This window comes from Medicago truncatula, chromosome 5, assembly GCF_003473485.1.
Source record: "Medicago truncatula cultivar Jemalong A17 chromosome 5, MtrunA17r5.0-ANR, whole genome shotgun sequence".
Classification (NCBI taxonomy): Eukaryota; Viridiplantae; Streptophyta; class Magnoliopsida; order Fabales; family Fabaceae; genus Medicago; species Medicago truncatula.
In genome coordinates, this window is record NC_053046.1 from 14,657,605 (window position 1) to 14,674,919 (window position 17,315).

Genomic DNA, 17,315 nt, shown 5'->3' on the forward strand with positions numbered 1-17,315 from the left:
GTGAGACAATACAACAATAAATGAATTAAAAAGGAATGTTGTAAACCGCTAATAATATACCTTCGCGGAAGTGGAGCAGCGTTTTGCTAAGGTATCGAGGGCATGATAGGCAAAGATACCTAAATAATTTAGGAAAGAACAAGATGAAGAAGAAGAAGAAGAATAAGATAATAGTAAAATGGATGGGAAAAAGTAAGTAAATGCGTGTGAAAGGTAGGGAAGTACAAGGTACAGGGAGGAAGATGAGATAGAAGTAATCAAAGGTGGGAGGAGCAGAATCATGACGAGCAGTCTCTTTTTCGTATTCAGAGATATAAGAGAGTTTTGAAGGGAGCAAATAGGTGAGTCATCTCTTCTTCGATGAGGCGAGTAATCTCTGCTTCAGAGAAGGTTGATTTGATCAGGCAAGCCTTCTCCTCGATGGTCAGGCCGGATACCTCCGCTTTCGTCAGGCCAAACCTCTTGCTTACGATGTTGTTGATCACAATGCTAGCCACCGGATGAATTCCGTCGCCGAAAACGCCAGAGAAGAGAGACATGTTTGTATGTGTATATGCTTTGTTTGTTTGGAATGGGAGTTTTTCAAATTCAAATGTTCTTTATTTAAGAGTTTTTCTTCTTAGCTCTCTGCTACTGTGTTTTGTATACATATGAATAAGGGCAAGTTCTATGGTACACTCAACAATTTAAGTGTATTGATACACCAAAGACAAATTAATTATGAATTTTAAAAGCGTTGAAAACTCTAAAAATAAAACAACGAAAATCTCGACCAAGAAATCAATTTTGAGTTGTTTTTTTTAAGACACCTCTTAAAAAGTACGTGGAAATGATCTGCAAAGTTTTGTAGCATTCTAACAACGCCTCAATTTATTTTGATTTTTAACCTAAACATGCAAAATCACAATTTTATTACGTTCAAGCATATACTGATGCATATCAAATTTCGTTCCCTAAAATTTTATAGACACGGGAGAGAATTATTTATGAAATTTTAAATGAGTGAATAATTATTTATGAATTGTTTAAGAACTCTAAAATTAAATAAACAATTCATAAATCAATTCCTATAATTATGAATTTCCTAATCAATATTTTCCCCGATCACATGCATAAGTAACTCTTATTTTTTAAAAATTTATTAAATAATTGTTGTATCTAAATTATATTATTGTCCAAATACATAAGTTATTTAATAAATATGAAAAAAAGTTGCAATCTCTTTAAAAAAACATAAGTAAAGACTTTAAATAAAGACCTCATAAATAAGGACTTAAAACACCTAATAAAAAATATGAAAACCTAAAAAACATAAATAATTCACCTCTAAAATCAATTTTGACATTTTAAAAGTAAATACAAACATTCTTAAAAAAAAAAAAAAAAAAAAAAAAAACCAAACACATACAATTTTTATTTTTTTTTCAAAAGCAAAAGAGAAAAAAACAAAAACAGAGTATTGTTGAGTTGCGTGGTCGAAGAAAAGAGTGTGATCTTACTTCAGCTCGTGTAAAACTGAGAAGCGTGAACTCCAATTCCGTTTGCAACAGTTTCCTCAATCTCAAGTTCTTCAACGATCGCGTAGAACCCTAACAATTTCACATGACTGGAAACGAGTTTCGCTTCTTCTTGTCCTGCGATATCAATCTTCCCGTCACTTTCCGTATCGAACGCCTTGAAGGCAATTTACCCTTTCCCAATTCCCTTAATTCAGGTCTATTTCTTTTTATCTTGTTTAAATTCATCTATATTTCTAATTTTGGAATTTTAAATTGACTTAATGTGTTATGTGATGAATCAATTTGTAAATGTTCATCACTTTGACTTGATCATTGTGCAGTTTTGATTCCTTAGAATGTTATATTATGTGATTGGTGTAAATGATTATTATATATGAAGCACCGACACGGACACTACGATACTGAAAGGTTAATGATTTTATAAAATAAATTAATTGAATGTAATCCTATGTGTTAGTGTTGGGCTCCAGACACGCCATTGATCAGAGGTGTCAGTGCTACTGAGATTTTCATGGTTTCGGTTTTTGCTTATGTTGAACGATCTATTTTGCTTAGACATATGTTCATATTTTTTTTCTTGTTGTAGAAAATGATGATGGAACTGCAGAGTTATATGTGGAGTGTGCGTTGCACATTGATGGTGCACCGTTTGGACTTCCCACCAGAACAAGGTTATATCATCTTGTCATCGTTGAAATTTTGTGCTGTTTATATTTCACAGAACTTTTAAGACAGCTGTACGATTTTAGTTTTAGGGATGATTAGGGAATTTGTTTGATCAAACGTCTCAATAGTTTTTGTCATTTGTGCTTAAATTCGATAAATTATGCATTAGGAATTGGTTTACTCTACATTTGTTTTGACTGTGAAAAATAAAATTTTGGTGGATTTAAATCAAAGAGTGGAAGGGCCGAAGGGGTAAGCTCAACATAAACTGTTTCTATAAGCTATATCTAAGAGCTTATTAAAATAAACTAAAGCGACTTATGGATATAGCATAAGTTATTGTTATTATGAGTTCTTTTAAACACTCAGACAAGTCCTTGTATCATGTGATAAGCCTACTAAATCAATGTTGCCCGACCAATTTCAACCGACATATTGAAGGAATAATTGTTACTGGATTATATTTCGTTTGCTTATATATCGGACAGTTATAAGACCTATGATATTTTACGAGACAAAATGTTGGGCGTTAAAGAACCAACACAAACATAAGTTAAGCGCAACAGAGATGAGGATGTTGCATTGGATGTGTGGTAAGCCAAACTTATATAAAAAGAAGCAGGAGAAGTAAACAAATGCAAGGTAATTTGTCTGCTTGGCTAATCAAACACGGAATAGTTTACAGATCTTTGGGTTTTGATTACCAAGGAATAGACTTTACAAATAAAGCCCGAGGATTGGCATTCAATTGCTGTTATTTTATATGTATGTATATGGTTACAATTACCTACGTTCCCAATGTGCCTATGATGTAGCACCATAAGACTTAAATGAGATAGGATTAGAAATGAAAACATTAGAGAGAGAGTTGGTGTAGCACCTATAGTAGAAAAATTGGTAGAAACTAGACTTAGATGGTTTGGACATGTAGAGAGAAGACCTGTGGATTCTGTTGTAAGGAGAGTCGATCAGATGGAGGGGAGTCAAATCACTAAAGGCAGAGGAAGACCTAGAAAAACTATAAGAGAAACTATCAAGAAGGATCTAGAGATTAACGAGTTGGATAGAAATATGGTTTTTGATAGAACACTATGGCGTCATTTGATAGAACACTATGGCCTTATATCTCCAAGCCCTATGTTCTTCTCACAAATAACGAAACTACCTTCGTAGATAAATGAAACAGGGGAAGGGCCGAAGGGGTATGCCCAACATCAACTGTTTCTGTAAGCTATATCTAAGAGCTTATTAAAATAAAGATTTATTAACCATGATGTTTTATCTTCATAGATAGCTCATATTCATTAACCAATCAGAAATGCGATGATATTATAACGACTAATTATTGTATTTATGGATTTTCATATTTTTAAATCTCCTGGTGAAGGTTGGAGTCCACGGGACCCTCGTATTGTTGGAATGAGCTCATCACGTTAACAGCTAAATATCGGGATTTGACTGCTCAGTCACAACTCACTTTCACTGTAAGTTGCAATGGCAGCTTACTAGCTTATTTGTGCATCCTTCAATATGTGTTAGGTCATTTATCTTGAAGTTTCTACTGGACATTTTTTGTCCATCAATGAATTAAAGCAAGAATAAAAGTATTCTTGTTTTTGTTTTAACTTCATGAAATCATGTGTACATTTATTTATTTTTAAATGAATATACAATTTTTGAAGTGTAATTTTTGCAATCTTGTGTGAACAGGTTTGGGATCTTTCTCATGGTGAAGGATTGATTGGAGGAGCCACAATTCTTCTCTTTAACAACAAAAAGCAGCTCAAGACTGGGAAGCAAAAGCTTAGGCTTTGGGCAGGAAAAGAAGCAGATGGAACATTCCCTACTTCTACACCTGGAAAGGTTAATAATGTGCATTTTAAGTGATCGTATTTATTGGTGTCACATTTTGTTTTATGTTTATTTTTATAAAACCTTTTTAAACGAGCATACAATACTCTGATGTGTCCTCATTAGGTCCCTAGGCATGAACGGGGGGAGTTGGAGCGTTTGGAAAAGCTTTTGAATAAGTATGAGCGAGGCCAAATTCAACGAGTGGACTGGCTAGATCGCCTCACATTCAAAACTATGGAGAAAATCAAGGAACGTGAAAGTTTGAAAAATGGAAGTGCTCATTTGTATGTGGTTGTAGACTTCTGTAGTTTTGAGCATCGAGTTGTTTTTCAGGTATTCTTACCTCCCAGTTGTGACACTTCCTAAAGGACTAGTTTGACAGTAATGCCTTTGTTCACATGACATATCCCTCCATCCCCCCAAAATAAGTTTACTTATGTGTCTTAGTCTACAAGTGCCTTTTCAGTGACCGCTATCACATAGATTCTTAATTTCTAAAGAACTTCAATTTTTGTTTTCTTTCAGTTTTCTACTTTGCTTACAAAACACTGTATCACTTAGGTGCTTCCAAAATAATTTTTGAGTTGAGACTAATTGCTATTCTTCAATGACATGACTAAATAAATTGTGCGCAGTTTGTATGTTAGAAAAAATTATGTTCTACTGCCAATCTTGACGTTGTTCTCCTATTGTTATTTTTCACAGCAGTATATGAATACTCCCACATCAAATTCACTAGTATGTAAGATCTCCATATCTAGTTTACCTATTAAAAATAAATCCAAATGTGTGTGGGATCCCTGGAATGCGACCTTGAATTTGCAAGCATCCTACTCCCTCCGGTCACATGTATAAGCAAAATGACTTTTTAGGTGCATTGAATAATTAATGTATCCAGTTACATTTATAGGTTAGATACATCAACTATTCAATGTACCTAAAAAGTTGTTTTTTGCTTATAAATGTGACCGGAGGGAGTACATTTCTAAGAATGCTAACATTCCATGCATAGACCATCACAGTAATTGAGGTATCCTATCCTACATACTAGTGTCTAGATGCCCATTTAACGAACAACCCTGAAGTTATTGGTACTGATGTTTTTGTTTATTTGTTTTCCTTTGTCGATAGTATAATTAACACTGATATAGATCCTACACATCATTAACTCTTCTCTGTTAAAAAATATAGGAATCTGGTGCCAACTTTTTGTTGCCATCTCCTATAGCTTCGACCAATGATATCGTTATTGTCTGGGACCCAGAGGTGGGAAAAATTAATCCCTCTGAGCATAAACAGTTAAAGCTGGCCAGGAGTTTAACCCGTGGTGTCATAGACAGAGATCTGAAGCCAAGCTCAAATGAGAGAAAGTAAGCTTCAACTTCCACGTCCAAATATGGTTTCCCTATTATATCTATGATCAGATCAATGTTGCGAAGAATTTACCTTACAGTGCTTCAAATGGTTAAATTGTTAAGTGGCATATCATAAACTATGAAGTAATAAGCATTCATTTCCACTTATGAAGTTGGACGCTTGTTGAGATCATGCTTCATAGATTGCCACAATTCTGATTCCAGTTGGTTAAATTATCAAACTAAATGGTTTTAGATTTAACGGGTATTTTTTTGAAGTTTCTAAACTGCATGTATAATTTCAATAAAACATTGTCAAGATTTATCTCTGGAGTTTAGCATTGCAGAGGATAATCTATTAATGTGAAAGAATTTCCGTATTGTACCTTCTTATAGGACCATGGTCAGTAATTTTCGAAGTGATTTAGACCGTGTATTAATGAAAATTTAATAAGCCATCAAAATGCCAAAGAAAATATTGGGACCGATTCTTCATTTGTCTTAGTTGCCAAACCAGAAAAGTGTGAAGTGTTACCTGTTCTCTTTCCGACATAAACCTTTTTCCCCTAATTGTTTTCTGCTTTGATCTTTTGTCGAGCAACTTTTCTTACTTATGTTAGTATTTTAATATTGCACTTTTTTAATCATGTTTAACATATAAATATAAATTCATTTAACTGTTTTGTTTGCTCTTTTGTGTCAAGGTCCATCCAGAGAATATTGAAGTATCCACCAACAAGGACTTTGAGTGGAGATGATAGGCAACTCTTGTGGAAATTCCGTTTTTCTTTGATGTCTGAGAAGAGGGCTCTAACAAAATTTCTTCGTTGTGTTGAATGGAGTGATGTACAGGTTAGCCTATTGTTATGATGGAAAATATTAATAGATATTATGATATACCGCTTTGGGTTTTTCAAAAAAAAAGAAGGCTTTGGGTGTGTTATAGACGTGGTACTTAAAGTTTAATGAGGTATTCTTTTATTCATTAATGGGAAAAAAGGAATTCTGTAATTTAGTGAAATAAATTATGCATTGGCCAATGTTTTATAAGTGAATTGGAAATCCGAGTGCATATCCGATAGTTAGTTAGGAGAAATCAGGGAGGAACCCTTCTAACCATTTCCTTATAAACGTGAATTTAGGGCATTGAGTGGTATCTTTTTAGGGGTTTCATATAATCAAATGCTTTTATCTCCAATAACGAGAAAAGACTTTTCTTATTGTTGTTGTTCATTGAATTTTTTTGTTTCTTGAATAATTATCTTGTTATCTCTCTGGTTTTCTCCATATCCTTTAGTTCTTTTTACTTAATAACAGCTGTAGAAATCTCAATATTTTATAATGCTGGTTTCATAACAGGAAGCGAAACAAGCACTAGAATTGATGGGCAAGTGGGAAATGATTGACGTTTGTGATGCACTGGAACTTTTGTCTCCAGTTTTTGAAAGTGAAGAGGTAATTGCAGAGTAGAGAAATATTTTGAGAATCTGTACCAGTGTGGGTGTAGGTCTTTTATTTATTTATATTCAGTAAGTTAGGCTAGCAGTGCAAATTATCATATAGTTCAGAAGACATCAACACCTTCCACACATCAATCATGATCATAATTTTCTCTGCACATTAATCATATGTGTAACACATTTTACTCTCAGCAGACATATAGAGAAGCAGGTTTCTTGTAAATTTTACTACATATAGTCTTAAATATAAATACTGAAAAAGATCATCAGATAGACAAGACAAAGAGGAAAATTATGAAGGACTGAGGCGAGGATTGAATAAGATATTTGCACTGCAGTTACAACTAGATTCAACAAGGAATAGCAAATCAACCCTATTTGTCTGTAAGTTATAAGGTGCAGGTCCCTTGATATTGCTACGAGTTAACACCATAAGGGTCATAAACATAACCCTATATCCCATAGAAAATGTAGGGGCAAAGATGCCAAACTGCCAATGCACACTCAAGTCTCAGCCTTAGAGTTGGTATAAATGTATCACTTGCAACTTGTTTTTCACAAGGAGAAATTTGTACACCTGTTTTCAGGTCCGTGCTTATGCAGTGAGTGTTCTTGAAAGAGCTGATGATGAAGAGCTTCAATGTTACTTGCTCCAATTGGTTCAGGCTCTTCGGTTTGAGCGATCTGACAAATCTCGCCTTTCTCTTTTTCTTGTCCAGCGTGGTATGTGCATGGGGTAGTAAGTGCTAGCTCAGGTTCTGTTTCTGATTGTATTTGGCTCTTTGTCTGAAAGAAACTTATAACTTTTTACAGCATTAAGCAATATTGAATTGGCAAGCTTTCTTCGCTGGTATGTGGCTGTTGAACTTTATGACCCTACATATGCAAAAAGGTTTTACTGCACATATGAAATTCTGGAGGAGTATATGATGAAGGTGTGAACTTACAAAAAAATTTAATACTTCTATTGCTTATTATGATGATAACTGTTTTACCTGTTAACTGTATTTGGAAAATATGTTTGATGTGATATTATGTGCTCCTTTAATGTTGCAAGGCTGTCAATATAGCTAAGCCATTTCTGCTTTTATATGTATAGCCACAGCAGAAATATTTTCATATTTTAACATAAGAGATTCATTCTTGAACTAGAAAAGTTGCGTATGTAACCTGGCTTATGTACTTTCACATCTTGATTTCATTTGTGCAGCATAGAAGTCTTGAGTGTATTTTTTACAAGTAATTTAATAATTAACACCAATCTTGCAACATATTAAGCTTTATTAATGAATTAAAGGCAGTGAAAGTGCTAAAACCAATCTTGCAGCATAGAATAGTTAATTCATTATAGAATCTAACAACTCTACCCCCACCCCAAAATCTCAGATGGGAGCTGGTGCAAACGGAGAGGAAGATGGATTTAAACGGTGGCAGAGTTTGGTACGACAGACAGAATTAACTGCTCAGTTGTGTTCAATCACTAGAGATGTCAGGAATGTCCGAGGTAATACACAGAAGAAGATTGAAAAGCTTAGACAGCTACTTTCTGGTCTTCTTAGTGAACTTACCTATTTTGATGAGGTATTGGTCTAAGATGATGCTGTGAAGTAATTTATTGTCTTATGTTCTTTTTTTTCCTAGCTTAAATGAATGATACATCTGAAAGAAACTGTTTAATTTCCAACAATTACATGTCATGAATTTTTAGAAAGTTTCTAAGATGTATACTTGATGCTATGTTTCTTCTGTAGCCAATACGATCACCTCTGACACCAGATGTGCTCATCACTGGGATTGTGCCCTCAGAGTCATCAATATTTAAAAGTGCATTGCATCCTTTGCGCCTTACTTTTAAAACAGCAAATGGTGGAACCTGTAAAATCATTTTTAAGAAGGGGGATGATCTTCGCCAGGACCAGTTGGTATTCCTGCAAAACCTTCTTACATTCTGTGTGTATGCTTGCAATTGGATATCTGTGTACGTGTGGGCACTGGCGCACCAAAACACATACCTGCCATGTGCTTTGACATACACACAAACTCTATCTTATGAATTTGGAGATGGATGTTCAGGAAAAACGAGTTTGTTTACATAAGTATTTGTCTTTTTGTAGGTTGTTCAAATGGTATCGTTAATGGATCGACTGCTAAAGTTAGAAAATCTAGACCTGCATTTAACTCCATACAAGGTTCTAGCAACTGGGCAAGATGAAGGCATGTTGGAATTCATTCCATCCCGTTCATTAGCACAGGTAGGGTCATTTTTTTAACACTTTTTCTGTATTAGTATGTAGTCACTGCTTCATCTTTTTGTATCTTGGATTTTCTTCTATGTTGTTGTTTTTTAGTTTTAAGTGTTTTAGTTTCTTCTATATTGATATTTCTTGTCAAAGACTTGTTTGTTATTCTTGTTGTATACTTTGAATGTGAAATATTTGATATACAGTAGTAAATCTATTTACTTTGATAACTTTCAAAGGCTTAGAAGCTGATGTCTCGGTCTGCATGTCATGAATAATGAATCTTATTTTTTTCCCCCTTTATTTCGTACCTGCTTACTTTTGTAAAAATTTTGAGATTATTAGATGGAATGAAAAATTATTCATTATCTTTAAGCATTTAACTTATCACTTACAGAAAATGGTAAAACCTCCGGAATTTTGTATGCCAGTGTTTTTCAAATGTATAGTTGATTAAATGTAATAGCACAATTTTGTTGGAGAAAGTTTCAAGTTTAGTTACTAGTATTTTTATGAAAGATTTTATTTTTATCTTTTACTTTCTCTATTCAGATGGTGTTTACAAATGATTTTACATTTCTTTTTCAAGAAAAGAAAAAGAGCCTTACTGAATACGAATACATGTCAGTTGGTAGTTTCTTTTAGTTGTATCCTCAACTCTCTTTTCCTCCCTTTATAGGACAATTATTTTGATGATCCATAAATGATCACGTTGATTGTAGGATATTTAATCTTCCAGTTGCTTGACTAACACGTAATCCTCTCGTGTCTAGATTTTATCAGAGCATCGCAGCATCATAAGCTATTTGCAGAATTTTCATCCTGATGATCATGGGCCTTTTGGAATCACAGCCAACTGTCTTGAAACGTTTATAAAAAGCTGTGCTGGCTACTCCGTTATCACATATATACTTGGTATTGGAGACAGGTGATTGTTAATTTTATTCATATTTTTTGTCTAAATTGTGATCTTGACATTTTGTTTTTGGTGCTTCTAGTTTTGCGTTGGTGATGTGATGCTGTGTTACTTGCACAGTTACACCAATATCTTCCAAGGCCCCCACCTCCTGTAAAATGGGAGTGTAGTTGGTTATTAGGAATGGCTAGGTTATCACAAAATTAAAAATAGATACATAAACTTAGGTTGGTAATGTCACTTAATACTTTAAGAAAAAATTATCTCAACTGTTGAGTTTTTCTGAAATTGAGTTGTTAAATTTAAGGAAAATTGCATTCACCTCCTCAGAGTATGTTGAAGTGACACACCCTAGATATTGTAAAAGATAATGACCTCCACTCAATTACACAAACATTCTCTCTACTAAGTAAAATACCATGTAAAAGTAGAAGGGGTGTCGCTAAACAGAATTGAGGAGAGGTGTGTGCAATTTCTCCAACACATAAAGTTGGTGAGTGTTCATTTAAAAAATAGAAAGACTGTGTTTTATAAAAATATACCTCATGGAAGGTGAGTGTAATTTTTCCTTAAATTTATAAAGTATGTAACTCGTAAAAGGCATCCAAGTTTTTTCCCCCAACTTTTAGTTAAGAAATTGGCATGTTATTCTATATTTTATGATATACTTTATATTTTTATGAAATTGGCATGTTACATTGTTCACTAAATCTATAATTTCTCCCAATTTGAAGTGATAGTTTTCTATTGCTAGGCACTTAGACAACCTCCTCCTAAGAGACGATGGAAGTCTTTTCCATGTTGATTTTGGTTTTATTCTTGGGCGAGATCCTAAGCCATTTCCGCCACCAATGAAGCTTTGCAAGGAAATGGTTGAGGCTATGGGTGGAGCTGAAAGGTAAAGTTTCCATTGGATGATTCACTTCAGTTTTCAACACATTGGTTGTGTGATTTGCGGCTTAAATTATGAGACGGTGTTTTTTTCCCCCTGTGCTCTTGCAGCCAATATTATACAAGATTCAAGTCCTATTGTTGTGAAGCATACAACATTCTTCGGAAATCCAGTAACCTAATTTTAAATCTATTTTACTTAATGGCGGGTTCCAATATTCCGGACATAGCTTCTGATCCTGAAAAAGGGATTCTTAAAGTGAGTTCCCTCCTGTTTCTGTAAATAGGTTACAACTGTGCTTTTGTTCTTATACCAAGAATTTCTTGTTGTACAGCTCCAGGAAAAGTTTCGGTTGGACTTGGATGATGAAGCCTGTATACATTTCTTCCAGGATCTTATCAACGAGAGCGTGAGTGCATTGTTCCCTCAGATGGTTGAGACCATTCATCGTTGGGCTCAATATTGGAGATAACCCTGATATCTGTATCTGTTGGGTTTCATTACGTTATTGTCATTAACCAGGTAAGCTCTAGTTACATTCAGTATACACCTATAATTTTGATGGATTTCATTGCTTTTCTGGCAATTGTATGGCATGACTTTGAACTTCAAATTAAAACTTAATCACTGATTGTCCTTGCTTTTTGAAAACAAGATACTGACATGATCATTGGCACTAATTGGAACATAATAGTACTGTGCATTTTTCATTCCTATTTGAGTGGATCAACAGCATTTTATTTTCTTTATAGTTGTTTCCTTAAAACAGAACGATATTGTCTACTGAAAATCTCTCAATGCTTAACAAATTGAAAATGGATGTTTCCCTCAGGCATCTTCCTCATATTTTCTCACCTTTTTCCACTTTACAGCATCTGATGCTGTCTGGAGGCTTCTGAAGCAGTTATATAACGTGTGCAGCTTTATCTTCTCTTGGAAGTACATAAGGAGAGTGAGACATCAGACACGAGTCGCAGCTGTGATGTCAGCTGTTTGCACAACTAATTATCCTGGTGGCAGTGAGGTTGTCTGCAAATGTTTAGATAAATTAAGATACAGCATAACTTGTAAAACTTTTATCCTGTACAAACTAATGGTCGTTTAGGGTAAACTAGCCTTTTGCCATTCGTATAGAATCCCACTTACCTACCTAGTCATTAACCAACATATATTATGTAAATAACTTCAGCTATGATCCCATACTTTTTGCCAAATAGGCCAGAGATAAATTACCAAAATTGCATCTGTTTGGATTGTGAGTATTGAAAAGTGCGACTCTTTTTAATTAATGTACATTCTGTATGCTTTGATTTGATACATCATGCACTTGAATTGAAGGAAATTTATATGGGCTATAGAGTATATGGGGATAAGGGGAACATTTATTAACACTGGGAAACTTGCAATGTAGGTTAGAGAGCTTCTTTTTCCATCTCTATGGTTCTTAAAAACAGCTCCCGTCTGAGTTTATCCATCCAGACAGAAAGAAAAAAAAACCATTCTTTTTATTTACCCATCTGGACTAGGAAAATGGGGAATGCAGTGAATCCCTTCTCACAATGTAAACATCTGCGTAAACTATTCATTTAAAACTATGTAAGATTGCATCCCTTCTCACAAAAGCTCCTATTTGTAGCTTCAGCTTCAATGTGAATCTCCGTCGTAAATTTAGAATCTCTCACTGAATTTCCAAACATTTGTTAAATTGCTTTCAAACTTCGTTTCGAAATAACACATATTTAGATATAGTATAGGCTTTTAAAAAAAAACAGTTCAACTTGACAATCTATCACATTTTTAACTTATGAATATAATTAAATGACAATAGTTACAATTGTAAAATCATTTTCAATGGAGAAGACTTTGACTTTAATATGATTTGAGATGCGTTACACGAATGATTAAGTGTCATATTCAAATTTTAGTTTGTCACATTGAAAAAGTCTAACCTCTTCTCAAACTCAATCTTAATTGATTAATGAACTATTTTGTATAATAAATAAAATCAAGATAAATATACTCTCCCATCACTATTATAAGCAATAATTTATTTTCATGTCCATTTCATAAATGATGCATGTGGTCTATCTATAGACTACATACATCAATTAATAAATTTAAAAAGTATATTTTTGTTTATAATACTGACGGAAAGGTACAGTTGATTAACAAATAAATATTGCAACCGTCCAATCCCTAAAAAAAAAAAATTGCAACCAATTTTTTAATTAAAACAAAAAACATCCTAATATTTTGTATAATCAAGCTTTACACAAAAAAAAAAAATCCTAATTACTGCAAAACAGTAAAGTAGTCACTCCAATTTAGCTTTAGAAGGTTCGAAAGCAGAATCTTGATGAAGGGTCCTTCTCGTTATTTTCAACCAAGGAATGAAATAATCCCGGTGCTACCCTTCCTTTTTCCTCTAATAAAAATCAATTTTATAACTTTCTTTTCCCATATTACGCGTTGGAGCAAAGCTTCCTTCATCTCTTTACGTACTCCGAAGCTTTCATCTCCAAAGGTAAATTCAAATCTCAGATTCATTCTCGTCATTCAAATTGGTTTCAGATTTTCTCTTTTCTTTTTCAATCGCACTTCAATTTCAAACGAAATCGGTATTTTATTCTTAATGCTTCGATCTGAGGGTTTTCGGATCAAACCGTTTAGATCCTTCCGTTTTTATACTTTTTCCGATCCATTCTCATTTTGTGTTTTGTTCTAATTTCATTTCATTCATTGCGATCCGTTTCCAAATTTACCATGCGATCGATTTGCGTGCCTTTTTCTTTCTTTCAAATATTTTATCTAGCTTAGTAGATTTGCGTGAATAATTTTTTTAGATCTCCTTTTTTTTTGTTATTGAAGTTTTGATTGGACTGTGTAATTAGGTCGGATCAAGGAAGTGAAGAGAAATGGGGTTAACATTCACAAAGCTGTTCAGTCGGTTATTCGCGAAGAAGGAAATGCGAATTCTGATGGTTGGTCTCGATGCGGCTGGTAAGACCACCATCCTTTACAAGCTCAAGCTTGGAGAGATCGTCACCACCATCCCTACCATTGGTAAGTTTCTGTTACTATATGCTTTTTATATATAAGATGTGAAAATATGTGTTTGTTTGATATCAGTTTGATCCACATGTTTGATATCATAGTTGGAATGTCAGGCCAGAATCACAGCATATCCATGCATGTTTGGTGTCATAGTATGTTTGTCAAAATCACTGGCTTGCTGTGATTCTGGCATACCAACTATTACACCAAACATAGACTAAAATTATCTTCATGTTTTAATGATTTAGTACATGCTATGTATAATTGAGTTCTAGGCCAGTTACCTCAGTGATCTTTGAAATGGAGTTTAATCAACATATTGCGATTGTACATAAGAAGAAACCTTTAAATTTGTTGTTTTTAACTCTGAGATCCCAAAGTATGTTGGTCATATTAGATGCCAATACCATAGACTCCCTTTTAGTTCTTGGTTTGTCTTTTACAAAAACCAAGATATAACTTTAATTTATAATTTAATAAGCAACTTTCAAATTTCATTAAATTTTATTGGCTCACCCATTCATTTAGTGTTTTGTCTATTTTTCATTAATGTAAGTGGAATTTCATTGATAAGATAATGGTATGATCAACAAAAAGCAGTTATGTAATTTTTAAATTTAAAAATGGTAGATAAATAAGAACTATTTTTTCCTTTAAAAAAACTAACCATAAAAAAGGAATGGAGGAAGTAATGTGTGATGCTTTGAGACCTGATGTCTATACTATGTTGTTAAATAGCAGCTATAGCATTAGCAGCGCTATACTGCTATAGTGTAATGGAATTTGAGCAAACCACTATTGTTCTACGGTTGATACCCTATTTAGTATAAAATGTTGTCAAATAGCGGTTACACTTGTGCTATAGCACTAGTGTGTAGTGGAATTTTAACAATCCACTATTGACTACACTTTCCAAATACTCCTCAACAACTGCAATATTACTTTTGACAATGCTTTCTATGATGGATTATTGGTCATTATTATAACACTATTGTGCATTGTGTCAGATTGCTGAACTATTGTGATGCTGTTATGTAGATGCTTGAACATTTATTTATTGATTTGGTTTAGGGTTCAATGTTGAGACTGTGGAGTACAAGAACATTAGCTTCACCGTTTGGGATGTTGGAGGCCAAGACAAGGTGTAAATTTTTGCAATACCTTATGTTTAGATGCAATTTACAAGATTGTAGTGCAAACAACCGAACATATCTCTGATAATTGTCTTTGAAGTCAGTGGCTGAATACTTTTGTTTTCTTTTACAGATTCGTCCACTGTGGAGGCACTACTTCCAGAACACTCAGGGTCTTATATTTGTCGTAGACAGCAATGACAGGGATAGAGTTGTTGAGGCCAGAGATGAGTTACATAGGATGTTGAATGAGGTACTTTAACTTTATTTGACCTATTTTGGCCTTTGATGCCATGTCTTCACATTCATTTTTGTTTATGTTAGATGCTCCTATGACAAATTTAGGGAACTCATTCTTATAGACAATGTTTGGGATCACATGCGGCTGAAAGATAGCACCTTTAACCAGAGTAGTTAAGATTGACTGGTCAAAGAATCATATTGACCTATGAAGAATATTTGTTTATGTAGTCTCAACATATTCAAAGATTTCTTTTTGGGTTTTGTGTAAGCAATACTCTGTTTTAATAAGGAAATGTCAAACATTTTCCTGTATCTACTACCACTGTTACTTTGACACTCACGGGTTTAATACAAGATGCTATCTGCTGCTGGATCATAATTTCTGATAACTCTTCTCTGTTGTATTTTGTTGTACATATTAGGAGTTGAATCACCAGTTCTTGTAAATTTCCTAGGATGTTTAGTGCTTCTAATTGAATGAGTTTCTATCTCAACTTTAATGTGTAGAAGTATCACGGAAAGAATCATCAGTCTCTTTGCTCTATTGCTTTCTGTTTTCTTTATGTTTGTGAATGAGATGAAACGAGACTTTTTGAAAACTTCTATTTTAATTATCTTTTCAGGATGAACTGAGAGATGCAGTTTTGCTTGTGTTCGCCAACAAACAAGATCTTCCAAATGCAATGAATGCTGCCGAAATTACTGACAAGTTGGGTCTTCACTCGCTGAGACAGCGCCACTGGTAAGTATTTTGATGATGAAGCGCTTCGTGTCCAGTATTGATTGGAATCTTGAGATCTAAAATACTCTTCTGGTTCTTCCAGGTACATCCAGAGCACCTGTGCAACCTCTGGGGAGGGTCTCTATGAAGGTTTGGACTGGCTTTCCAACAACATAGCCAACAAGGTAATAATCGGTTTACTCCCTTTTTGTACAAATGTTGATTTGAATATAATGCTTACCAAATGAAAAATGTAAAGCTTTAGCTCATTGAAAGTGTATGCAAAAGTGCACTGTGCAATGTGTCTTTGTGGTGCTTACCCTATTCTTGCATTCTTCAAAACAAAAACAAAAAAAGCATAAATAGTACTTGTCCTTGCTAGTTCCTCTAATTCATTCCAGAAAAAGCAAGAGTGTGATCTTTGGAATCGCTTTTTCCTAATTCTTTTTACCTTACAGGCTTAATGCTTATCGGGAGTATTGTGGATTGGTGATTCTGGATGCAGGGGTGAATATTATCTAGCTTTGCTTCTTGAGTCTTGTGGATCGGTAATTCTGGATGCAGAGGAAAATATTATCTAGCTTTTATTTCTTGGTCGTCTTCTGAAACAACTTGAATTTGTGTTTATGACTTTATGTATTGTGGTATAGGATGGTGCCTAAAATTTAGTAGAAATTTGTTTCATGGGCTTTGTAATACTTCTGCGCCTTCTATTGGTTTTCGATGCAATGCCCATAGTTGTAGTTGAGATACAATTAAATATGCCTCAAGTTCTGCTTTATAGTTTTATTTCGGTTGTATGACCTTTCATCTATATTATATAATGACTTTTTGATGGGGAATTTGTTTATATTATATTGTTTGCAAGATTACCAGGGTATTTTTTTTAAGCAGTATGCAATCAACTCTTGGTGAGTAGGTGAGTTTAGATGCTATAGATGAATTATTAGAAAAGTAATACCTTCTGTGGTTATCTAAACTTTGATTACTTAACACGTTAATGTTTGATCTGTGGATGGGATGGGGTATAATGCATAGGGCATCACTGGATTTATTTGGAAAGAATACATTTTGTGGTTTCCTTGTAGCCACTTTATGCAATGTTTGTTTAGATGGAACTGGCCAACTGGGTAATGTTTCCTGCCGTTGAAATTGTGCATTTAGTTATACGGTTATGCAAGATTGGATTTGAAAAAAAAGTCCAGTATATATTGAACTTTCACAAATGCTGGGAAAGGTCAACCTTCTACTAAGATTGTAT

General features: G+C 34.1%; 2 protein-coding genes across 2 annotated transcripts; both read left to right on the forward strand.

Moving 5' to 3' along the window:
* The first annotated feature begins 1,445 nt into the window (after positions 1-1,445).
* On the forward strand, positions 1,446-12,220 carry LOC11415599 (phosphatidylinositol 3-kinase, root isoform). The gene is made up of 18 exons (XM_003613170.4): positions 1,446-1,714; positions 2,107-2,191; positions 3,574-3,670; positions 3,897-4,049; positions 4,164-4,373; positions 5,232-5,410; positions 6,100-6,247; positions 6,755-6,850; positions 7,443-7,578; positions 7,669-7,790; positions 8,242-8,436; positions 8,607-8,777; positions 8,970-9,107; positions 9,869-10,023; positions 10,766-10,909; positions 11,014-11,161; positions 11,238-11,425; positions 11,776-12,220. The coding sequence occupies exons 1-17, from the start codon at positions 1,603-1,605 to the stop codon at positions 11,373-11,375; spliced, it is 2,427 nt and encodes an 808-aa protein (XP_003613218.1). The 5' UTR covers positions 1,446-1,602; the 3' UTR covers positions 11,376-11,425; positions 11,776-12,220.
* A 1,045-nt stretch (positions 12,221-13,265) lies between these two features.
* Positions 13,266-16,904, forward strand: LOC25494605 (ADP-ribosylation factor 2). The gene is made up of 7 exons (XM_024784593.2): positions 13,266-13,427; positions 13,795-13,966; positions 15,029-15,099; positions 15,224-15,343; positions 15,957-16,075; positions 16,158-16,239; positions 16,513-16,904. The coding sequence occupies exons 2-7, from the start codon at positions 13,819-13,821 to the stop codon at positions 16,516-16,518; spliced, it is 546 nt and encodes a 181-aa protein (XP_024640361.1). The 5' UTR covers positions 13,266-13,427; positions 13,795-13,818; the 3' UTR covers positions 16,519-16,904.
* Positions 16,905-17,315: the final 411 nt, after the last annotated feature.